Source organism: Bombus vosnesenskii, unplaced genomic scaffold (assembly GCF_011952255.1).
Source record: "Bombus vosnesenskii isolate JDL3184/JDL3185 unplaced genomic scaffold, Bvos_JDL3184-5_v1.1 scf7180000013263, whole genome shotgun sequence".
Taxonomy (NCBI): domain Eukaryota; kingdom Metazoa; phylum Arthropoda; class Insecta; order Hymenoptera; family Apidae; genus Bombus; species Bombus vosnesenskii.
Genome location: NW_022882923.1, coordinates 5,285,660 through 5,311,684, shown reverse-complemented (window position 1 = coordinate 5,311,684; position 26,025 = coordinate 5,285,660). Strand labels below are relative to the sequence as shown.

The 26,025-nt window shown below is 42.0% G+C and overlaps 1 protein-coding gene and 1 non-coding gene across 3 annotated transcripts in view; one reads left to right on the top strand and one right to left on the bottom strand.

Moving 5' to 3' along the window:
- The window catches only part of LOC117232926 (sestrin-1), a 150,441-nt gene that overhangs the window by 6,138 nt on the left and 118,278 nt on the right, over positions 1-26,025 (top strand). For both annotated transcript variants that reach the window (XM_033492726.1, XM_033492717.1), the window contains exons 2-5: positions 15,355-15,614; positions 16,113-16,714; positions 17,212-18,388; positions 19,400-19,465. In XM_033492726.1, coding sequence (XP_033348617.1) covers positions 16,464-16,714; positions 17,212-18,388; positions 19,400-19,465 — 1,494 coding nt within the window. In that variant the 5' untranslated portion in view covers positions 15,355-15,614; positions 16,113-16,463. The remainder of the gene's footprint in view (positions 1-15,354; positions 15,615-16,112; positions 16,715-17,211; positions 18,389-19,399; positions 19,466-26,025) is intronic.
- Trnak-cuu lies at positions 19,249-19,321 on the bottom strand. Its single transcript has one exon. It is a non-coding gene; the product is annotated as a tRNA-Lys (tRNA).

Genomic DNA, 26,025 nt, shown 5'->3' with positions numbered 1-26,025 from the left:
CCGCCCCTTGGAAATTTCGTTCCGTTCGAACGACGATCGGTCTCGCGTCTTTGAACGCGAAAACGCGTTCCGTTCGGTGCTTCGGAAAGTCGAAGGACCTTCGCCGGTCGTCCGGGTCATTTCATTCTCTCCCCTCTCTTGCTGCAAACACGTGGATACGAATTACAGCGGGGTCTCGATTGACTGGCTTAATCGGGACCGAGGTAGCCCGGTTAAATCGAGGCTCGCGAAATTACCTAACTAAGGCCTAGGGTGGATTAAAAATTGTTATCTGATACGCGCCCCTTTATCGTCGTGCGTTCAACTTTTTTATTTGTTCCAGTTTATATTACTTAACGCGTGGGCTGCGACAAGAATTCTTTTTTAATTACAGGGCCTTGTTTTATACATAGAACGGACGCACAACAGCGTTTATGTAATTTAAATGTTTCATCATACAGCGTCTCTGGTAAACCCAATATCGATCACGAATAACGATTACTCATGACGGTCAACATGTTACGCAAAAATAAAAAAAGAAATAAGGAAGAAAAATGTTATCGGTTACTTGAAAAATTGCATCGTCATGTGCGTTTTATTACCGTGTAAAAAAGGCCGACCTTGAGATGACATCGGTGACTTCATCCGAAAAACGACCATCACTTTGTCATTTACCGTATAAGTATAATTGGGTAACGATGATGTTCTTGGATAACGATGCCGAGATTTAAATTAGTAGGAACGACGAGGCAAAGAGAGAATCGAGCGGCGCGTACCTTTTCCAAAACGTGCACATCTTTTTAATCACGCGTTCTCTACGTATGCGCGTGGAAAGGTCGTTAAAAGAAACGCTGTTCGCTCGTTGTTTCTCGTTTTAACGAGCAAAAAACGAAAAAAAAAAGAGAGAGGAAAACTAGGAAAGATCGCGCAAGCCTTGACATTGACGTTTTTCAATATTTTTTTTGTTTAGTCTGCCTCGTCATAATGAGTTTACAATTGTAGCCAATTGAACTGGTTGATGGCAGAGAGGAGCGGCCGTAATAAATGTTAACTCTTTGTTTGCTTTAAAATTAGACTCGCTTTAAATCGCATGCTCGCAAGGTAGAAATTTTCGGAGGCTGTCGGCGTGTCCGAACTGCCGGCGCCATTAAACGATTTCCGGGGTACCTCCGATGTTTTTTGTTTTACAGACCGCCGGGTAGATGCATTCCCGTTGCATATTTATTAGACGTCACGCCCGATAACAATCGGTCGATTGTTTAATTCCTCGTATACGACGCCGGCTTCTCTTTGCGCAGCGGTGTATGATTGTTCGCTCAAATACACGTTCTTCTCTTTTCTCTTGCTTTTTCTAAAATTCAGGATACACACTCGCGTACACATACGGTGGTTCACGAAAGTATTCGGACGTAGGAAACTTTACGTGTCATGTATTATAAAACATTTTTAAATTGTTGAGAAGCTATATAGAAGTTACAAGATATTTGTTATACGATAATATAAATAACTATCTTATGTATAGTGTGTTAAGGGTATTTTCATGAAATATTTTGTAGCTTCAAAGTGATAGTCGAGTCTCATTACAATGCTAATTAAATTGCAAAATGTTTCGTAAACGCATAATATATTCATAAAAGATTTCTACAAATGTTGGAATATTTTTATGAACTATTGTATGAAGATCGCGATCATATAAGAGCTCGTGTGAATTTCTTTCTACTATAGGTACGCGGGCTTTTGAAGTGCAAGAAAAATAGCCTCAGTTACAATGGGTAATTTTCGTGCCACGGGTTCATTTAGATGAAGAGATTGCGCTCTTAAGTGTTCTCTTTCTCTCTCTCTCTCTCTCTCTCTGCTCTCTGGCGATACTCCAACTACGGGATTTAGCTAAGTTGAATCTATCCTAGATCAACTGTGGAGAAACCATCTCGTAAACAGCTAGAATATTTCCTCGTTCCTCTTCTTCCGCGGAGAAACCATCTCGTAAACAACTGGAATATTTCCTCGTTCCTCTTCTTCCGTCTACGCTCATGACCTATCCCCATGTGAATATTCTAGTACCTATAGATCATCTTGATCACGAACTACCGCAGGGTCATGATATAATTTATGACGTTCGAGACGTTGACCGCGTACACAAAGTCGAGCACGCGAGTTTCTGATTACTAGACGCGTATGTACCAAGCGTCGTGAACTTACGCCGCGACTTTTGCGAGATTCGAATCGTTCCCGGTTGGTACGCAATCTTGCCACGACACGTTTAGCCGTGGCAAGAACTTGGAATAGGGCTTGTTACCCTATTCGTGCTCGCGACAGCCTGAAAATACCGTCGCTCAAAGTTTCCCTCTAAGCCTTTAACGAAGTTAAACTTCGTTCAACTTCGCTGCTCTTCTGCTGCTGCTGCAGCACCTTTTTTTCTATGTTCAACGAATACAGGGTGTTTCAGACTTTTTCTAGTCAAATTATATTTTATAGGTACGAATGATATAAAAATATTATATGAAGATAGCAGATTCGAAGCTTCATTACCAAGTTGTAATACGTTAATATCGTGATGGAAAAAAAAGGGACGCGTTAACAAAGCTGTAGTTTTTATGCTATGATAAAATCCTTCGATAGGCTCACAATCGACGTAATTACTAATCATTAGTTAGACGTTCATCGACAGAAGATTGATAGTGGTAAGAAATAATATTTATTATTCGACGAAGATGGATTCAACTTCATCTCAAATGATCAATGGATTCTCCGTATTAACTCATCGCAATAACGAAGACTAAGGTTTTATTTTTCCTATAATTTTTGTGATAAAACCTTAAACGACCTACGTCCGTGTAATATTCTTTTATCGTTTATACTCCTAAAATGTCCCGACAAAGTTCAGTCGGAAAAAACTGCAACACCCTATATTATCGTACAGGTTTCTCTCTAGCGTAGAATTCGCGAGCTCGACGTATAGAAACGGAACAACGGTTAAGAAAAAAAAGAATCGTACGTATGGATGGTACGTGGGCGCGGTACGGATCACGTGCACAGACGGCTCGTAAAATATCAGGGTCGTGCGAAAATTTCCGCAACTCTTCTCGATGTTTACAAGCGATCGTCGATCTTCCGTGTCCTTTCTCACGGGTCCCCGGCGAGAATAGGTGCACCGCAGGTTTCTATGCGAGTATTATGCGCGGAACGGGAGCGATGTTACACGAGCGAAGAAATAGCGAACTGTGAAAAACCTGTTCTCTTCGAAAGCTCGAGTCGATCTACGTTTTTATGTGGCTGACCCTTTACCAACGCCAAACTGACCTTCTCCTCCGACGCGTCTATCCATTAGCAACGGGACCGTTTTGCGAATAACCATCCTGTTACTTCTTGATAATCGTATAACATGTACTTCCTTCGTTCGCTACAACTTGGATGGAGTTTGTTCTGCAAGTGGTTTTTAGCGTAGGCGTCTAGTCTCGAAAGACGTTTCGAAAGATGACTGCTTGTTTTCGATGCTGTAGCTTGAGTAATTGCTTCGTGCTTCGACCTATTAGAGCACGTTACTCGTGTGCCTCAAGTTTTACCCGACGTTTCCCAAACTTTGATGTATGTATCGGGAAACGAGATTGTTTGTAAGAATTCCTAACGCTCCGTTCAAATTAATCGAGTTGTTTGAATCGAAGCGTCTTGAAATTACTATAGTAGCGAATCTATCGTTTTGTTACGTACGGAATACGAACCTGTTACTTGCTTGAGTTGCAGGTTTTCATCTTCGTCATAAGCTCGTTCTTATTAGTCAAGTCACTCGACTTCGAGTTATCTGAAACCGTTTTACAAACGTGAATCCGTTCTTTCAATTGTTTTGGAATACCTAATTTCTAAAGCCTTAAGCGAAGTTGAAGTATTTCATTTACATCGAAACGACTTCAAAGCAACTTCACTTATATGTACAGAAACTTGAAGTAGAGTTATTGAACTCAAACGTCTTGAATTCGAAAGCGACTTGTCTAATCCGAACGAGACTAGAAGGTGAGTCATATTCCGGAAAGCGCGGAAGTAGAAAAAGTCGGTCTGACCGTCTGATCGCTTCGTAGTCAATTTACTGTGCCTTCAACTTTGATCGTCTTTACGATCGGTCCGGTTGAATTGGCAACAAAATTGGCAGAACGATCGAGCTGCGTTACCGTTATCGAAATGAAGCGGTCGCTACTGAACGCAAAATAGGAAAGTGGATGGTGCATGTTCGCGTGGCGTACAGAAGCTGCAGGCGTAGTCGGTGAACTACGAGGTTGTTGCACGGCCAACCTCTGTATCGTACTCTACACAGTGGTATCACACACTGTTACCTAGCACCCTTTTTGCAAACATATCACCGATCGTTTGTTTTCTTCGGGGCCGCGCGTACTAACTTTCGCGTTATTATATCCCCTTTGCGCACTATGCAGCACGCTTTCTTATTTTAAATTTTGTTCGTTCGTTTTATTTATCATTTCGAAACCGTACGGGATGTTAACTCTTCTTACGAGTTTCTTTTTTGCGCTCCTCTGACCATGGTCGAAAGATCGCGCTTGAAATCCTCTTTTTCCTCTCCAGGGATAACGCCGCGATCGCGCGCATTGACCCCTCTATTTTCTCGTTTTGCAATAGCGCGAATCGCGCAACGTGTCGCAGGTTTATAATGGTTGCGCATCTCCCACCTTTTCGTCGAGAGCTATCCGTCGAGTGCCGAGTTTTCTTCGACTTTGCCCCCGCCTTCTTTTTTATCCCGGCGAGTTTCTCGGTCAGCCAACGAGCACAGCTGATGGCGGGAAGATACTATATAATTAGAAAGTATACGCGTAGCCATGTGGCTCGGTTTAAGGTGGAGTCTGCAAATACGTCTTGCAAATCTGCCGAGAGAAGCGACTAGGCAGAGTCGTTAGCGGTTTACTTATTTGCACTTTTAGCTCGCTTCTTCCGTTTACATTTTTCCCTCGTTCTCCCTAGTCATCGTAACTGGCTACAGAAGTACGGCCTGCGCCCGTTTCTTTCCGTCGTTGATTCACAGTCTAACGATACCGGTCCCTGTGCGACACGTGCGTCCGAGATCTCTCTCGCGTGTAATTTAAAACGTCGACAGATTGATATTTTAACACCCTGTGTAGTTTGCGTTTACCAGGCCGCTTTGCAACGTACACACACGTTTTACCTGCGCAGGGATAGAAAGATTCGCGTCTCGATTACAGGGGCCGATGAGCACGTTCGGTCGATTTGACTTAGCTAGGCGAAAAAGGGGTGTCTCGAGGAGTCTGGCCGAAGCTTAGGTAGGGGAGGCTTTCGATGCGGTTTGATCCTCTCTGTCTACCACGAAAGTTGCGCAGGTTCGTCCCGCAGGACCGTTAGTTACTTAACGTTGTGAAGACCGAACGAAAATGAGAAGGGACAAAATCAGTGCGTAATTAGACATCGACAGACGGTTGGTCTGCTCTCGGTGGTTCCTCCCGATGGTTGGATGTCAGCAGGCTCGTCGTACATCACGGTAATTCGATCGTTCATCGGCTTGATTACGAATTCCAGTCGATCGGATTCTTGGTGTTCCTTGATCGTTGAGAGTGAAATAGGTGAGTTTCTTTTAACCGGAATACTTTCCGGGCTGATTCGAGGAGATTAGAGAGGGAAATAATTCTGTTTCGGGAAAATACCGGTGCTGTGTCGCGAACGAGGACAAATAGTTTACGGTAATTCAGGTAACGTACAGATGGTCGGGCAATAAAAGTAATGGACTACCTCTCTTAAGTGGCGCTGCACCAAGAAAAATAGAAATTTCTTTCAAAAAGTGCTTTAGAGATAATAACGTCAAATCAAAAGTATGCTTTCTTATCTTACGTACGATGACTCGCGAAACAATTTGAACACTTACCGTAATAAATTTTTATGAACTTATTATATCCTTTGTACGGAACTTTTCAGAATTTCATTGGCATTGTAAAGTGAATTTTCGCCGGTATGGAGCGTGTCTTTTTGTCTCCTTATTTACGATTCTACGATAAGTAAATAGTTGTTCGTCATGATTTACGATGAAGTATACTTCGGTCTGGTCGACCGTTGCGCGAGTGCATCGGCTCGGTGTGTTCCTCGCGCGCATTATACAACGAAACGCACTATTCACGCGTGTAACACTCGACGCTCGTCCGCTCTCTTTCTCTCCTTCCGTCTCTCCTCTTTGCTCGATCTCTGGTCCCCCGATGAACCACGTTTTCGCTTTTCAAACATGCTTCGAGCATTACCGCTCCGTCGTTGCGTGCACATTGCGCCAAGAAAATAGGGAGGAGCCATCTTGTCTCGATGATTTACATGAGATCTTGGCGACTCCTCCGCGCCCGCGGAATTGATATGCACGCGTGCACGCCCGCGTGGTACGCGAGTTGCACCATGCACCAAACGTTCCGCATCCTCTTTGCTTGCTCGCTCGCTTTCGCGTAGGTGACCCGCGTGTAACACCGCGTGTCCCAGGTCATTGTGCCATTTTCTTTTTTAGCAACGTTACTGCACCAACACGAAAAAGGAATTGCTGTTTACACGGTTTGCTGCCAGCAAATGTTGTTCCTCTTCGCTTCTAGTCTTCATCGTTCGCTGTCTAGATTTCAAGTGCAGATTGTCCGCGCCTGAGGTGCCGTAACACTCTCCGATTTCTATTAATCCCATCGCAGATTTTACCGTTGCTATATACCGAATTCCATATGGCACACCTTTCTTCCCTCGCATCGTTCTTTTTCTCTTCTTCGGCTCTACGTCTGGTTTTCTCAGGCTATCGTTAATCATTTCGTTCGTAGTCGGTGGTTATCGGACTTTGGAGAAGCAACGTTTGACCTCGCGATCACCTGTGCGGAACACGCGATCATTAAGCGCGTTCCTTTCCCTCTCTCCTGTGATCTCCGCCGTTTCTTCCTTCTCATTGCTCTCTTTGTTGTTAGGTGAAACGAAAATGTAACCTTGTAGCCGTAATCTGTAAACCAAGGAGGACTTTGAATTTTTTGCGTATAAGGAATATAAGGACTGTTCATTGGGTTTGTGGTTTTGGGATTGTTCCTTGGGGTCGCGGCGTCGGACGAGATACACGGTCGAACATCGGAACCCATACGATCGATAATCGTAGTCGGTCCCTACGTGCCATTGTCTCCGGATCCTTCTCTGCTCACAGGCTGATTAAAATTCATAGAAAGTGCAAATTAACCGTGACGCTTACGGCCAGGTGTTCCTGTGTGCGAGGCAAGGATTCCATACGGATCCGATAGCCCGGTCGAATGCGTGACTAAACCTTCGTCCCCGTGCACGTTCGCCAGCTCGACCGTACGTGTTATGACTCTATTCGCCCACTTACTGGTCAGTGACGTTTGCGAGTCGTAAGATCGCGGCCAGTTCTGGCACGATTTACGAATGTTATATAACCAGGCTGGTCGGGACGCGTCAGTACCGCTGTCACGAATAATTATCTATAATTAAATGACGTAGCCCGCGTTGGATCGGTGAATTTATTTCGAATCCATTTGCCCGTCCATCAATGGCCACAGCCAGATGCCTGTAATTTCGTTTCGAATGGTTTCGTTTTTATTGGAACGTGCAGCGTGTTTATCGAGATCCGCAGTATATTCTTGCTGATCGTGCAAGCGTTCCACTTAACGCCTTCTTTTATTCCTTCGGAACTTTGCTCGTGTTTCGAGCCGTGTAAAATCATATTATCCGGGTTTAAACGTTTCGGTACTCCTTTTGAATACGCGTAGACCATCAGCATTACCAGCAGCAAGGTTTCTTCCTGTTTTTTATATTCCTTTTTTAATCTCTAACCCACATTGTCGCAGCGTTAGCTGGCTGACTTCGTAAACTAGCTACAACCTTGCACAAAGAACGGATCGCTATAGTAATCTTTCCTTGGGACAACAATGGCGTAACCATGTTCTCTTAGCTACGCTCATTTCGACAAAGGGTTCGTTAGTTTCGTAAGCAAATATTTTCTCAGGTTTATCTGCGACAGCGTTAGTTCTATGATAACGCAGAGACTCGTCGTGTAAAGCGACTGCTACTTAAGGAATATCCTATTCTCGTTGCTCAGGTGATCTCTTTATTGCGAACGAGTGGATTAAGCAAACGAATGGCGGCTCCTTTCGGCTGGTTGGTAACGACGAATATATCCACCGATAAGGATGTATCAAGATCGTTCTTAATATGTAACAACTTTTATACTCGAACTCGAGTCTCGTCGTTCTCCTTTTCTTCTTCTCGCGTGCGCCATGAAACGAAGACACACGTTATTCCACGGTTGTAGCTCGTGCGAGATCACGCTGCAGATTTCTCCTTGGCAATCAGGGTCGTATTCCGCCTCCTTCTACGTGACTATCTCGAGCGAAGTAGCCTTGTTTCCGCCTCGTCCCTCTCGCCGCGTATTATGCTATTACCTATCTCGCTAGCTGTTATGCAGACTCGACGTTAGACCGGTCAGTGGCGTGTTCGATCCGTGAAATTTCGTCCGCCGACTCAAAGGAGAAGCGTTCAACAAGTGTTGCACGCAAGGAATGGAGCACGGCATGTCATATTGTTACGGAGCAATGTCGTTGCACGGATTACTCGATGTTTCGAACGCCAGACGAGATCTGGCCTTGCCTTCCGGATAGACAGAGAGAAAGAGAGAGAAAGAGAGAGAGAGAGAGCAAACTTAGTCAAACTGCTTTATCTAACGATGTAACCTTCGGTTAACTTAGGTTGTATATCCTGTACGGAGAAGAAAACGAGGTCCGTAAATTTTCCGAATATTCTGATTCGTTTTGTGAAAAATTAGAGACTGTAAATTAGATCTCGATAACTTGGAGATTTTCATTAGACTTCTAATTCTGGATACGTTTCTTTGTTAATTTGCAAGCTCGTTTATAATAGAAATCATTATTATATTTAAATTATAATTATATATTATAATTAAATCGTTTATTAATATGAACTTTAATACATCGATTTTGACACGATTAATTGGAACAGCAACGTAGGAGTCTGCCTGAAAATTCCGTCATTGTCAAGGTATAAATATCGATTAGAAGTTTTGGGGTATTTTTGTCCCTTTCGCGAAAGTTTAGAGATTCAATGCGACGTTTGTGGCGTACCTAAGAGGATCAACGACGTCGAGCCTACAAAATTCTCAAGCAGAATGAGACTAATGTTCAACAAGTGTTGCATACATAGCCTGGAAAGCATACGTTACAATGGTACGCGGCCCATTAGTATCCCGTACATCTGTTCTGTTCCGAATGGAGGGCGTATAGCCGGGAAATGGAAGGCAGCGATATTAAGTACATTATTTTAGGTCCCGTTTCTCTTACTTGTTATGCCGGTGCCGTGCGACCGACACTCGCTATATGTATACTTCAGTTGCATTTGCTACGAACACGCTCGAAACACCCATGGTCATCCACATGGCGTTAAATCCATAAAATTCAATTTACCTCGCCCTCTGATTTGGGAATAACGTTCAACAAGTATCGCGTGCAAGAATATCGTACGTTCAGCATCGCGACGCGGATGTAATTTTAGGTTAATGAAAAGTGGGAATAGGTGGTTATATTAAGGACATTATTTCCAGTCTCGTTCGCGTTGCCTCGTTTGCCATATCTGTGTGCTACGCACAGGAACATTAGTATTTTATTTACAAGACATTGGATACTATGGCTATTAAAACTATGAGACTTGTACGAAAGAAATCAAAATGAAGTTTGGCGTTTTAATTTGCCATACTTTATTGCAACTATTTCAATAATAACGTTAATAATAGAGCTATCGATTATTGAAGTATGAAACTCGTATCGAAAAGATCAAAAGCAAACTTAGTGTTTTAATTTATGATAAGTTTAACACGAGAACTGGCAGTTTCCAGAGTATAGAGCTTGTACCAAAAAGATCAAAGTGAAAGTCGACGTTTTAATTATTCGCGAGAGGTTCAACACTAAAAGTATAAAACTTGCATCAAAGGAATTCAAATGCAAGGTCTATGGAAAAATATATGATTCGAGCTAAGCCATATACTGTAACAAGCATTCCGCAAGATTCCAAATCCCTGTATGTATATTTATAAAACTTTTACGATAAATTACGAGTCTGGTAGCCCGGATATTAAATACGGTTCTTAACGTTAAATCCATCAAATCGTACGAGCATTACGTTCTCGTGAAAATCTCAGAGAGTAATCGAAATAGCAATGAATTATCGAGTTTCTCCGATCGTCGATAGTGGAAAGCATCTAGCGAAGGAAAACGTTGGGTGAAATCGTTAGGCAAATTATTAGGAATCCTGCTGCGAGGTTTCTTATCGACTCTTCATTATGAGAACCTTGTGTAGCATGTAGCAACGATACAACGCGAATGAGAAACATTGTAGCCACTGATAGAAATTACTCGATACCTGATCTTCGTGTAACTTCAGCCATGTTATTTTCAAATTGTGTAGTAAGCAAGTTTTATGTTATATTGCAACAACTGTGCAACGTTTCGGGGCATCTTGAACGACCCGCGATGCGCGTTGATTAACACAAGCGTTGCATGGTTGGTACGTTGTACGGCGTTTGTGAACGAACATTTCGATCGATTCGAACCGCGGTGTTGTTTCGTGATATTCAGAAAGACTTATTTGTATTGCGCAATCTGGTAAGATGGAAGGTTCGTTTGACTGAACGTCTTCGATCAACAACGTAGTTTGCAACACCTCGTAGATCGCCTACTGGATAATTCAAGTTTAAGTATGGTAATTAAGTTATATGAAATTAAGTTAATTTGTTTAATTAAATTAAATCTCTGTACCGTCGTAGCTACGTTTTAATACGATTATTATATTTATCGCGAAAGAAACTATCAAACTTTATCTCGCAATTATCATCCACAAAGGACGACAACATTCGTTTATATAAATCTACAATTTTATCAATTCCATCGTAGTAATCGAATTATCCGATAACGATCGTTCAGGCCGTCTGATTAATGGTGTATTTATGAATCATCGAAACGAGAGTGATTAATTTGGCGAGGAAAGGGGCTCGTCGTGAGTGTGATTCTCGGTTTAGCGTTGGTAACCGGGTGTTATCGCGGGTGTCTCGCGTGTCGCAAGGTCGTAACGCCGACTCGGCAGTTTTGCAATTTGCGTTAAGCACGATGGCGAGCGAGCGTAACAACGCCTCGCATTTAGCAAGCTTTTTGTCGTGAACCATTATCGGCTGGATCGATCCGTCGGACACATTGCGATTAGTTTCGTTCAGGTATCCACAGGTGAACTCTGCTTCGGGCTCTGAATTGGCAATACGTGTATCGAGCGGTTTTAGAAACACAGTTCCACTTCTATAATACATATAATACATATATGTATATGTATAATAACGATTTCTTCTAATCTCGGTATCAAAAACGGTCGTAAACCGGCTTGGTTGTCGTAAATTTAGCGATGCATCAGTTAATCGGCTTCGGCTGCTCTCGGTTGGATACATGTTTGTTATACCGCAAGAAATTACCACTGGAAAGGACCCTTCCTGCTGCTTTGACCGTGTTCAGGCTACTACGATTCTATCCAGAATCCACATAGAATTACGTAACAAGGAAATTAGATAGCACATCGACAGGATACAGCCGCCGTGTGCTGGTTCGCTTATTGGTTTCGAGAAGCGAAACGGGTCTCGTTAATACGAGAAACCCATTACGCTGTAACTTATTTACCCGAACAACGAGGCCTGGTTCGAGGAATATTCCACGTGAAACGCCGCGACCAACGATGTATAATGTTTTCCCACAATCCGACGAGGGCCCCTGCTGTCCGATCCAACTGCACGATACATTTCGGTGTCGAGGATCGTCGAACGCGTCAAGGTGGATCACGCGATCCATAATTTGCTCAAAATTCCATCTCTTTTTCTTATCCTTCTTTCCTTTCTTTTTCAATCTGTTTTAATGCAGGCGAATTATCCGTGAATTTTGTTTATCGCATTATCGAAGGCCAGATACATACGTAGCTGCGGTGTGCTGGTTAAAACGGACGATCGAGCGCAACGCGATCGAATGTCGAAACCTGTGATACCGGGCGGCAGTTTATAAATATGCGATCAGAGAAATTGCATTTTCTTCGTTGCGTCACGATACACCAAGCGAGCGTCTTAACGAGCCGCCACAGTGATCCGCGATCATTCTTTACGGTGCATGATAATTACATGCGACGAAGTTGATAATAAGCACGGTTAATAAAAAATATTATCTTGGATTCTTCGTATGAAAAGATTTCGAAAATAAAAAGAAGAGATAGTTGGACATCGGCACTCGGCTCTTACATCACGAATAACTCTCAGGTGTCGGTAGACAAAACGGTGCATGTATTTCAATCGTGAGTCCCGTGGCGAACCCGATCGTTTTGATTTATCCTGATTTCATTAAATTCTAATGGCCGCTGGCACGTGAGACGATCATTTTATCGCCCCTTATATCCGCGAGGCCCTGACCATCCTTATATCTCGAAGACAAAGTACACGTATCAGAAATGCATAGCAACGTGCACCGGCATACGGTAGCACGGCACGACATTAATAATTCATAGCGGTGCGAACGGGGTAGAGTTAGGCTTTGGGGAATTATAAATATTTAGATCGTTCTGGAGATCGCCGCGAAGAAATGCTGAAACGCCGTTTTCTGCCCTTTCTTCCGCGCTTTCCTTTTCTCTCTCTCTCTCCTTGCTTTTTTCGTTTTCATGCCCGATAAACCTCGCCGTTATGCCGCGGATACATTGTGCGTGCGTGACTATACTCCTTCTTACTCTCTTATATCCTGATTATCGATCTTCTTCTTCCTCTCGTAAGAACGTCGAGTTGCAGCCGGATTTTTACTCGTTAAATGTAAAATGATACAAAATGCCCGGAGATTACACGGACAGAGCACGATAAGTCATATTTCTTATCTTTCGCAAGAAAGTTTATTGAACATTCAGTAAGTATGACGTCCGTCGATCACACGCCATGAAAATTGTTTTTACATTTGGTTTTTAAATTATAGTCGTATTTGGATCTATTTTTCGTTACGCAGTTCTGTTCATGAGTTTTGTCCCGCGAACGATCTCTCGAAATGGCATCGGCCTACCGAGAATCGAGAAAGGACGCGCGCATATTAAAAATCGGAAACGATGAACGCGGCCGTTGTTTGCCGTATCGAGTACCAACGATCGATAGTACGGGGGAAAAGGCTTTCGAGTGGATCTCGGAAAGGAGAGGACTAGGAAGTGAAAAAAAAAAAAAAAAGGAAAAAATGAGCATTGTACGGGGGAACTTCAGCGGGACAGAATTACCGAGTCGTGTACCGGGAAATGATCCGCCACAGGCGTTCTCCGCACTTTACGCAATAGGAAAACGCGCGTTACTTGGCGCATTTCGGTGCGTGGGATCGAATTCTTTGCTGTGGGAGCTTTTTATTACTCGACTAATGCCGCGACTAGAACCCGGTGATTTACGCAATTCCGCTTTGTACAAAGTGGAACGCATCTTATCTGCTTAGAAACTACTACTATTTTGTTGTATCGTGCCTGAACACATGTTTAGGGCAGAGTAAAGTTATTCGAAGTAGGATATTTAAGTCGCGCTATGTAATTTGCCGTGAAACTCGTGAATTTCAAATTCACTATCTTTTCTTGTTTCGTTATATTATCCTGAAGATATTGCGACTGATCCTTTCGCTCCTTTTTGCTTTTGTTTTTCCACTTATTTGTTATTCATCCACCGTATATCGATTAACGACAAGCTACAGCCATACCTCGACCTTACGCTATAATCATTTCGTCTTACTTCGCTACTTTTTCACGGCGTATTTTATTTAAGTCATTGTAACGAAGACTCGTAATTATTGGGATTTTCAATCCATCCTGACATTATATACAATATGCGGTAATATACACGTTCCCGATTACCAGGGGTGTGTTCAAACTATTATCTTTATTAGATATTAAAGAAATTACCTGACAGGTGATTACTACACGGTAGGAGAACAGGTTTTATTGTCGGATCAGCGTTTTTTCGATATCGGGCTACTCCACATCGACGTGTTCCAATCACAGCTGTAATGCGGTGAAATCGACGTCGACTTTCTTCCGTCGAGAACAGCGAATGCACCCCTTTTTATCCTCTCCACGACACCAATGGGCTCGTTCTCTCCCGTTCTCTCCCCTTCTCGATAAGTTGCAGCGTTCACGCGACCTCTCTTATTTCCTGACCCCGGTAGCCTTGACCTAGACCTTCTCTCGCGGGGGTCGATCAATCAATGAGAAGACTGGCGCAGCCTGACATCGACTAATTGCGTAAATGGTTCGATAGCAGTGTTTGTTCCTAGTATTTCCAGGCTGAATCGTGCAGGTCTATGAAACTGTTTTGCCTCATGAAATTTTTACGCTGGCTAAGTCACGATCAGAATGGTTGGATCGATCGACGTTCACAACAGCGATGTTCCATCGACGTTTACGACGACGATACAAATCGGCGTGTAAATGACGATCGATTCGTAACGTTGAAACGAGAGTTACGATGAACGAGTAGCATCGAGATCTAAACGGTAACAAACGATTCGAGCAGGAATTAACCGGTACAATGCGACGCTGATTACGCGGTTGAAGTTTAGTACTTCTACGGTAGGGTTACCGGCTTTCAATTGTTCGTTGCGTAATGATTCGATCGACGATAATCTACTCGCAGCTCGCGGCCGCGAGAAGAAGTGCTTCCCTATTAGCTTTCGGTTACGTTGCGAGCGCGTTACCTTTGCCTCCGATGGATATTAAGTCGATCGATGACGATTAAGCTGTCGGGTAAATTGAAATTCAATAAGCGGCCACCGTCGAATCAATAGTGGAACGGGAAGCTTTCGTTGTTCCGATTCATTTGCATTTTGTTCGACTTCTCTGCCGTTCCTTTTAAATATCCATTAACACGTTCTGTGTTTCGTGGGTCACTCGTGATCCACGATCTTTTCTCCGAGTTGTTTGCTTGTGAGTCGAAACTAAATTACGTTAATTATTGCGATATATTGCACAGTAACGTTTTTCTTTGCAATAATTACACTGCGTTCGTATCAATTTATGTTATTCTAAACGCGATTAAAAAATTGCAACATAAATAAAGATTTATTGATTTATTGGTCGATTAAGTAAAGGTAATTTGCGCTCTAAGTATTATAACGAGTAGTTTGAACGATTTACACGTTATGCGCCTTCTATGCATATTTGCGCGTTGAAATTTTTCCTAAAAGTACGCACATCCGCGATGTAATAGCAAGTTATGCCACTCGTGATCTACGCGACTTGAAGAACAAATTACGTAATTGGTGCAGCAGAGACTATGTTAATGTAACGTAATTTTCGTTGATCTTTTTTCAGACGTCCAATGGATTAGTGTCACTACGTCGGTGAACAGAGGTGGAATCGAGGACAGTCCATTCCAATTGGAATTTCGAAGACGTTTCAACGGCTAGAGATCGTTTGCAACGATGTAAAGAACAATGTAACACCGTTGCCGTTAAGCTAACCGCGACACACGTGTGGAACGAGAAAAACGAGGGAGAAAAAAGATTGGGAACGAATTGGGAAGTTTTGGTTCCTCAAAAACAAGGCGCCCGATCGATCGTTTCCTTTCGAAGGTGCGCTCGCTAGGATCACCCGGCTTTCTTTTTCTTTCTTCTCCCTGGAAACGAACCTCAATCGTGCTAGATCGCCACACGATCGCTCGACAGTCGACACCGCCTACTTTCTATCGCCCTGGAACGACTGCCGAGGTGCACCGCTAGTAAAATCCTCGAGAAACGAGTTTTACGGCCGATTCTCACAGCGAAACGCGACGAAACGACCGTAATTACCCGAGGATAGTACAGTGAGTCTCTCCATCGACTTCTTTCCACTCTTTTTCCTTTTTTCTTTTTTCCTTGTTTCTTCGTTTCCTTTGTTCGATCGTAGTCGGTTCCACGAAAGAACTGGAATACGGTTGATAATCGATTAACCGTAAACGAATCGATCGGATCGGTAACCGAGGCAAAAGAGATTCGGACGGAACAGTCAGACTCTAAACAACGAGCTCGTGTGGCGAACTTATGCGAATCTCGTTTCGAAGCTCGTTACAAAACGAGTTTTCTTGTTTTCAGCTTTATTACACAGTCTTTATCGTGAAAGCTCGTAACAAGAGGATAATATCGAGAGTGAACAAGGACACGGCGGTGATCTGAGGGAAGCTAGACAGGTTCACGCTTGTATCATAAGCAGATTAGATTAGATTAAATTAAATATCGAACGCTTTTGATTTGTCGTCGGGATCAAGGCGAACGTACTTTTACCTATATCGTGCATACGTGGTATAGCCTGAGATACGTGCGTCGACAGCCGCGTATAAAGCGAGAGAATTCGAGTACACAGAGGGAAGTACATATATATATATATATATATACAAATATATATACACATATAGGAGTAGAATCGACGAAAGAAAGTAAGACGAGATGTACAGAGATCCGAACAGTTCTTCGGGAAGCGGCACCTCCACAAAGGACGACGAGGTCGAGATCGTTAGCAGATTTTTAGCGCCTTTGTGTGCGAGAGATGAAACTGCCAGAAACATCGCCCTGGCAGCGGCTAGGAATACGGTCGAGGGATGGCTTGGAGGGGTTGGCAGTCCAAATCACTGGGACGACACCGGTGAGATGGAGGATCCGGAGAACGTTGGGGGAAAGTTCAAGAGCCAAGATGGAAGGTGAGCCCGCATGTTACATATATACATACGTATTTTGCACCGATATGCCTCGATAAAACTTCGCGCGTCGATATTCAGAATATCTCTGATTTCTACGTACGTGTGTTCCGTGTGATATACGGTAATAATATATCGTCGTATCGAATAGAACGATATAACGTCGTCCATAAATTTTAGATACCGTAATAAAACAGTGTATGAATTACATATAATATAATTCAGTTCTTTTAAATAGAATCTTATACTCGAGGCAGCTGTAGGAAAATAGAAATCAAACGATAATATTATAGTACATAGCGTGTTCATAAGTTTCGAACGTCTACATGGTAAGAAAGATTTATTATCCAATATAATATAACGAGTCAGGATTCATTAAACGGCCAGAGAAAACTCACGAGTCACCCGAGGCTCACCCATTCACTTCCGCGCGAATTTTTCTCCGCTGTATCTAAGCTTCGTGGCGCGCTAATAGAAACTTCATAACCTTTCACGCGAAGATACGACATGAACATCGAGCGCTCCCCGACCAAATCGGCTCCGCAGAATGTTCTGCCCTCTCTGCAGCAGCCGCTGCTTCAAGATTCCTTCAGGACGGAGGGTTTCTTCCCTCAGAGCGTCACGGAGAATCCCGCTTTCCTGGAGGACAACAGCCTCGAATGCTCCGAGAGATATCCATCGGGCTCGTTCGATTGCGTCGACGGCCGACTTGGGAACGAAACGGGCTACGGTACGCCGAACGAGAGGAGAAGATACGGGGGTGACGTGGAGAGTTACAGGTCCGGGCATTCGACGTCGTCCGACGAGGGGAAGGGTTTCAAGATCGAGCCTCACGACAGATTTCTAAGGTTTAAGGATAACTCGGAGACCCGATTCGGATCGAGCAGCGAGAGCGAGAGAAAATACCTTGGCTCGTCGTCGAACGAGAGGTTGAACGAAGTGAGTCTAGAGGATAGACCAAGAACGAAGAACTACGTGAAGGTGAAAGGCGCGAAACAAAAGCAATTGGAGGATGACGAGTTGGATTCCGACATCAGGATTTACGGGAAGAGCCCGAAATTCGACGAGAACTTGGGCGCGAATTTCGACCGCAGGAATTTGAACTTCCGCCCGAAGGGTGACATTCTGCCGCGCGATCGTCGCTGTTATGACAGCGTGGACGACGTTTCTTTCGACGAGACGGAGATGACGATCAGGAATCGCGACGGAGTAGTTTTCAATACTCTGGATGGTTTCGAGAACGAGAACGCCAATGAAATTTATCACAGACAAGACGATAATCGTACGGAGGATACGAAGCTGAAGAATTTCGAAATTTACGCGGACGAACCTTTGGACGACGGCCGACATCGTTGCACGCGTGCCGAATTACCGCAGGAGTACTTGCGTAAGAACGAAGAAAGGAAGTTTAGCGCGGGTCAGATCAAAAGACCGCTCTCGCAGGACGAAGATGTCTCTTCGAAGAGCGGCAGGGTGCTGGAGAGTCCCGACGTCACTCCCGGGGACGTTGGCAGGATGCTTAATCTGGGAAATGCTCTGGATGGTCCGAGGCAAGCTCAGGCGAATAAGTACTTGAGCCTGGTGACGCTACATCTACCGGTAATATTGAGGCTCAGCGTGAACTGCCCCTTCCAGAATGTTAGGATCAAATGCGCCGAGATCCTGGAGATGGTTAAGGTGAGCGTATATTAAATCTTTAATCACGTAGCCTCTAGTAATCGAGTATCATCGGTATTCTGTATAGCGATAATTATTTCGCCAAGCTTACGAACTTCCGAAACGATGAAGTTGAATAAAGCCGAGATAAAATTAAAGATGGAAACTTATTTAGGATAAGTTGGGCTTAGGATATTTTTTCTTTCTCCAAACTAAACGACGAGTCATTCGTTTTATGAGTACCCATCCGAACGTCTCGCTATAATCATTTAGAAACGGTGTACGCGGACCAGTATGTATTACGTTTCTTAGAGTCCCTCGTAAATAAACGTCCGGTATGGTCACTTCATTTTGAGAAAGGGTTATTTTTATTTTTTCGAACGTCGAAAATAGTATGTATGTTCGCTTTCGCGCAAACTTTGCCAATGTTATAATCCTTGGACCGCGAATCGGCAAGAACTGATACGTTGCGTTAATGGAGTTATTTTAACTGTCTATTTATGGAACAGCGTCGAAACGTGGCCTAAAAATATGTCAGCCATTTTGACTTGCTCGTTGCATGGGGCTAAACATGTGTAAGTCGGCTGTGCTATTTGTAGTCACGGCTTTTTGGAAGTCCTTTTTACAATCGATATAGCGAGCCTGCTGTGTAAAGCCTGATCGATAGTTTCGTATGACTCATATAAAATACATGCAGCTCATAAAACAAAGTTTAGCGACGTGAAACATACTCTTCGGTCGAATCCCAAGATGTACGATAATTTATTTTTTTTTTTTTTCTAAGAATATATTGTTTAATATATTTTCTATAAAATGCAATCAAGCGTATCGTGGTTAAATATCTTATTATTTTTTGAATGCGAAAACAGAAAAAAAACTTTCGCCCAACGTGGGGCTCGAACCCACGACCCTGAGATTAAGAGTCTCATGCTCTACCGACTGAGCTAGCCGGGCATTCGAGAAACACTTTTGATTTACAGCAAGCTTAGGCGTTTTTGATGAAATTTCAAATAATTGAAATATTTATTGCAGGATAGAGGACTTCCAGTACCGGTGCCGGCTTTCGATGGACCTAGTGCCTTCGTCCCTACGTCCGAGGTAAGTACTTTTATAAAGTGTTCTTTGCATCCTTTCGTCCTTTCGATATTTTGTTTACTATTTTTATTTTCATAACATTGCAACGAAATTGATCGATCAACGATGGTATCAGATGTATGAAATGTTCGAAGGTTCGAACCTACGAATTATGCAAGAGGTTCGTTGCGAATTTAAAAAACGATTGATACGTAGCTATGCGGTTTTTTAATGAAATTTATATATGAAATATTAGGGCAAGAAAAACAAAACCATTATAGTCAGTTTAATCTGGGACATCGAATTGGCGCTCGTAGCGCCGATAAGTTTTGCCTTATGATTGGTAGTTGTCGGTAAAAACGAGTCTCACGATTGGTCGAGAGGAAGACGATGCCACGGGCTGGTTCACGTTTACTTGTCCCCTGGTAACCTTCAATTTAGTCTAATTAAGAGCAATTAGGTACTTAGTCTCGGTGCTTAAATTGCAATTCTCTGCAACATGTCAGTTAAAGGAACCTTCTTTATCAACCAATCCATAAGTGTTTAATTCAATTAATTTTATGAAAATAACACGGAATTATTGACATTTATATCAAGATCTTTACATTAACGTAGTTATCAAATTTCCCTATTTTTTACATTGGTAACTAAATGTACGTCGATAATCTATTTAACTTCGCGTTTCCATAATACGAATTCATTTTATTGTTCGAACATATTTTGCATGTTGACCAATGTATTAACGATTGTTTAAACTACTTGTTTAAAGGCTGTACGAACTGTTTCCTGCGGTAACCGATAGATGGCGTTATGCGCGGGTGTTCGTTGCGTACAAATTGTCGAACCAATTAAATTCATTTAGCGGGATAAATTACAAAATTGAATACGCTTCAAACGATCCCGGTTATGTTTTCAAATATTTTTATTCTTATCTATCTGAAAGTGGATCTGAATTAATCCTCTTATATGCGTATTGCTAAAATCACCGTGTACATAACTAATACGTGATTAGATAATAGAAAGAATAATGTTTTCGGTATGTAATTCTGATAAGAACGATTTGTTTGAATAATAGAAACATGCGCGTCAATTTGCAAAGGGGGAATACACGAATGGAAGCGTAGCATTGCAGGTGTTTCCAATGACGAATCTTACGACCTATACATCTGATAAATCATGTTTATCATAACGTATCAAATAATTTTGCGCCTGGATGAAATATTATGACATGTTATTATGTTGTACGTTGTTGTTATTATACAATTCATTTTCGCCAATTGCATCGAATGTACGTTCTTCGATGTCGTGTCACGATTCAAATCCCTTTCTTACGGTATTTCGCATGAAAGTGAATTTTTACTTCGCGTCATTTAATATTTTTGTTACCTATGTTTTGTGCGTTTGTCACCGAAGAGAAATAAAAGATATAAAGCAGGTAAGTGTAAAATAAAGTATCTTACAATCTTTACGAGTACCATAAGTTCCAACTTAATGTTAATGTTATTTTCCATCTTTTTTATCTTTCGATATTCGAAAATGTAAATTTCCGGCATTACAAAGTTCTCTGTTTTTTTTTTATCGTTTTCAAATATGCTAATATACAAATGCATCACTACGTTTTTACATACTGTATTATGCATATGTATAGGCATGATATTTGCAACTTTGAAATCATTAATGTTTTACGTAAATCTGCCCCTAGGTTACGTGTACAAACCTCTTCCGATACTCGCGTGGTAACGCAGCTCTCATTATTCAGCGCGTTGAAACGAATATATAAGCCGTATCCTGCAGACATTGGCTCAAATCGAAAAGTCAGACGTTTCTTTCCATTTGCTTTGCTTTTCATCGCTATATTCGCACTTACTGCAATTACAGCCATAAAACGTTAATCCTTACTTTATGATTTCTTTTATGGCTACATTCATCAAACATAACAGTCGCTCTTCAAACATTTTGATTACATACCGTATAAGATTCATTCACACCAATATCGTACATAATTTGAAATTAATCGCAATATTCGACTCGAATATGGTCCTCGTTCGTACCGGATCTTCTACACTTTGTCACCTGGTTGATTCGATATCGTAAGACAAGCGGTAAAAGGTGAGACACGCGGCTTTACACGTTTCTTCTCGCGTGGTAATCGATAACGCGCCTTCCGGTTCGCACGATTCCACAGCTTCGTTCACCGATCGAGTTCCTCGGATCGAAAAATTCTGGAGGAAAAGCGTGCACACGAATTCCGGATCGCTCCCTCGGAGTTAGCCAATCTCACGTGCTTGTGCAGCGGAATTCAGCTAGTGGTGCATCGAGCCAAGTTCAAACCGCCCTGAATTTCTAACATGGTATGCGATTTCTGCGGTATCTTGGAGAGATGCCCAAAGTTTGGTAAGAGAAAGAGGCAACGAACGGGTGTCGGAAGGTAGGATAGAGAGGAAAGGAGCGATGGGGGCTCAGAGGAATCCTGGTCAGGTCGTTGCAAGTCGTAACTCGGTCCAGCAACCGCAAGTGGCTGCAAGTGTCTCGTATACAAGCTCCATTAAGGATCTAATTGAATCCCTTTCTTGCCGTTTTATTTTTCGGCCTTCTCTCCGCTCATTCTGCTATCTGCTCGCTGGAATTCACCATTCTGAACGGTATTCCTATTGAAAACCGATGTTTGCGCTCCCGTCCACCCTCTTTTCTGTACCGGAAATCGTATTACGATCAAGCGAAACTAAAATCTTCGAATTTGTGTAATTGCATTAACACCGCTTTTTTACTCGACATCTGGGGTCGCGTATAAACGATCGGGGTCACTGACTTCTTCGTATACGTCTTTCAATTGTCTGACCACTATTCATCGTTGACGATCTGATGTATGTCTATTGTAAATGATGCGTGTTACAGCTATCATATGTTACGTATACACCGCTGTGCAAAAATCTTAGAACTTATAACTCTATTAAATGAAAATTTGATTGCTTGAATCAGTGTCGCGTGATTACAAATAATTGATATTTAGAGAGATATTTTAAGTTACTAGTCGAGTAGCAATAGTATATTTGGAAATGTTAGCGAGAATTGTTTGATATATCCTGTTCGTATATTTGGCGCTATTCTTTATTCATTTCGCAAAACTGATTCCCGTTTCTCGTCTCCGTTTCTCTACATAACCTTATACATATTCTACGACATTTATTATTAAATCAGAGCTCTATTTATTGCAGTATCTTCAAAAATTTATAAGTCAAGAGAAACCATAAATAAGCAATACTATAAGGGGAGTATATCCTAAAAGCATGTTTAGTTGATCTAAGCATTTGCAAAGTACTTCGTTTACATATTCATTTATACGTTTCAAAGAAACGGTGGAGATTGTGATATTTAGTTGATTTACTCTGATTACTCGGAATTTTCCTTCCTCTTTTTTACATTTTTACACATTGCCACGCCGACGCGTTGGCCATTTATCCTCTTAGCTTTATTAAAAACGAACTTCAATAATTAAAGATGCACTCTTACGTCACTCGAGTTACTGTAGTGCGAGAGATCGTTCAGGCGAACTTCTACTCGATTGCTTCGAATTGCAACTTAATGCGATCGAGTTTCTTTAAAGCGTACGGATAGTTCGGAGAGACTCAGCATAAGCGCGTAGATTTGTAGAGGAAATGCACATGTACTAAAAAAAAAAAAAAAAAAAAAAAATGTATAGAACGATAGAAACGATGTTTAATGTTAGGCAAATTGCTGGGGGGTGGGCACAGAAATTTCTTGATTTGGGAAAGAAGTAATTGATGAGTGCGTGTTTCAAAGAGTTTCACATTAAGTAGCAACAGGCTCTAAGATGACCACGCGCAACGTTAGTGTCCGACTAACTATTGCGCTGAGTTTAAAGAAAGGAATAGAAGTACGCTAATTGGAAAAAATTCCACGTCGTTGGGTTGTTCTTGGTTATAGAGAATAGTTATTTCCTTAAACTATTATAGTGATTTATTTATTTGATAAATTTATTTATAATGATATAATAGAGCTATTTCTTAACGTATTAATGTAATACAACTGAAACAACTAAATTGGTACAACTAGTCAACTTTTGAAACAACTCACAACTCACAACTCATGGTCTACTCCAACTAACTTCAACTGACGACTAACGACTAACTGACTTTCTTCATCAAAATGTCCTTTTATACCAATTTTAATACTTCTACTACGCACATGTGTTTCACAGCTGTTGATGAGCCAAGATGATCACGTGCACCTTTTTCAATTATCTATTGTCTTAAAGGGCCACGAGCATATTGCTCGACCATATGGCCCATTAGGATTTCTCATCTTTCCCGACCCGTCGGCATTTCCACTTTCCCCTGCACTGTAGTTCATCGGGATTTTTCTAAATAATACTTGCACGATACTATTGCTATTCTTAAATGACTCGATGACTTTATAATCGCATCGTTGAGCTGCAACATGAGTGCGTTAGTGCGTATGATGTAGATCATTAAGAAAAAGGCCATTGTGAAAGTTCAATTGTGAAGCGAACGGGCGGACGATCGTAAAATATAGATCCGACGCGAGAGAAAGCCATAAAACGGTGGATAGGGATAGAAATAGCGAAATTTCTCATGTAAATCCTCTGCCACCCACGTAGTCCACGCTCGGTTTGTAAGCCTTCGCGTAAATAACCAGCTGCTGCCTCTGAAATACCTATGGGAATATTATTCCAGAAATATTTTCAGAGACGAATTGAAAATGGGTGCGATATTTGATCCAATCTGTCTTTTCGACAGAACGTTTCGAATTTTGTTCGATTTCCAGTTTGTAACTGCTTGCGCGTTTAATGTTTATTGTTCGCTGTCGTTGGGCTCGTGTCAAACTTGCATATAAATTCTGACATAATAAACGTGCCACCAATTTTCACGTATTTTATGGTGTACTCCATGTCACTTCGTTTTGTTCAACAGTATCAAGTTATTTATCGAACGTATTCTCGCCAGATAAAACATTCGTTATATTTCCCCTTTTCCTCTGTTTATATTTTTCGTCGACGTGGATACAAATTTTCCCAAATATTGCTCATTGTACTATAATTGTTACGCCGATAATTCGATACTAGAGTCGATATCGCCAGTGGCAACAAACGACCGCGATATCGACGTTGTTCCGTGATAAGGAATTTTTCATTTAGTTACCACACGTTCCACTCTGGATATCGATATAACCTCGAGTTAGGTTATCTTCGCGACTTATTACATAATACCGCGTAACGAGCACAAAGATATTACACTAGGAAGTTGTCCAATCTATAAACACGCGGCATAAACATACGTACACTGTGTAAGAATTAGATTAAGACAGAGGTGGATTAAACGAACGAATGCGGTAGCTTAAATAAGAAAAAGGGGATAGAGGCGAGGTGAAAATAGGTGGAAGGGTCAGGGAGAGAAATTGGAAGATCTCTTATCCTTGGGAAGGGTCGAGGAAAAACTGGTAATCAGTGGTCGCAACGAATCGTTTTATCTACGTATGCTTCCTCGACAAGTTGTCATAAATAAAATCCATATTTTTGCTTAGGTCATTCGATGTTCTTGGTGAACTTAGATTTATGTCAATTATTTCTGACGAATTAGTTTTTTCATTTCTCCCATCATTTTCTATTCGTTGCTTTTATCGTACTTGGTCTCTCGCTGTTACCAGTTTCGTGCGCAGGATGAGCTAATTCCACGAGGATTGTATCTTCGATTTTCTTTGACATTATCGTCGCAGAGCTTCTCGGTAGCTTGCGTTTCATAGCCATTGGTCGTTATGGCTGACACGCCTTCCACTGCACACGCATTAGTTCCTCCTAATCTATAACAAGATGCCTAGGTTGGTCTTACTGGGTATCAGCTTGACATACTCGCAGCTAATTACGATCTGCGGTCACGGTAAGGGCTATTTCCACCTCAGCTTAGACTGCACCTTCGTAGGTCTTTACCTACCAACGAATTATCATTTGTGATATATGACGAACCACTGTTCAATCAGTTAAACGCGAAAGAAAGTTTTATCGATTATATCCGGCCAAGTTTTATTTTTCCATCGAATAAAATAATCTGCGTATGTGTAGTTTAAATATTTTATACTCTGAACGCTTCTCTATCCGTTCTTAAACAATCGATAGAGATTACGATGGATATAGAATGATATGTCGTGGTTTCTCTGATTGTCGTGAAAACACGAGAATTTAGGTTACCGGAAATCAGGTTCACACGATTGCTAAGGTTCTGCGCGGCACGCGAGTGGTTTCTCGAGTTCGCAAATCCACGGCTTACAGTATGAAGAAACTTCCCGCTGTATCGTTCATCTGGTCTACGCTTAAGACTCCCCGGATGTGTGTTGGTTGTTTGCAGAAGGCAGCTTATCTTCAAACAAGAGAAATAGAAGAAAGAGAGATAACTAGGAAGTGTGATATTTGCTCCATTCAGAAAACTCGAAATCGATAATATGACCATAATACGTCAGACACCTTGTTTCATTCAGTAGATCACGAATGTGGTTAATTGTTTATCTAACGATACGATGGATGTAAAACGATATGGTTGACTTTCAAATTC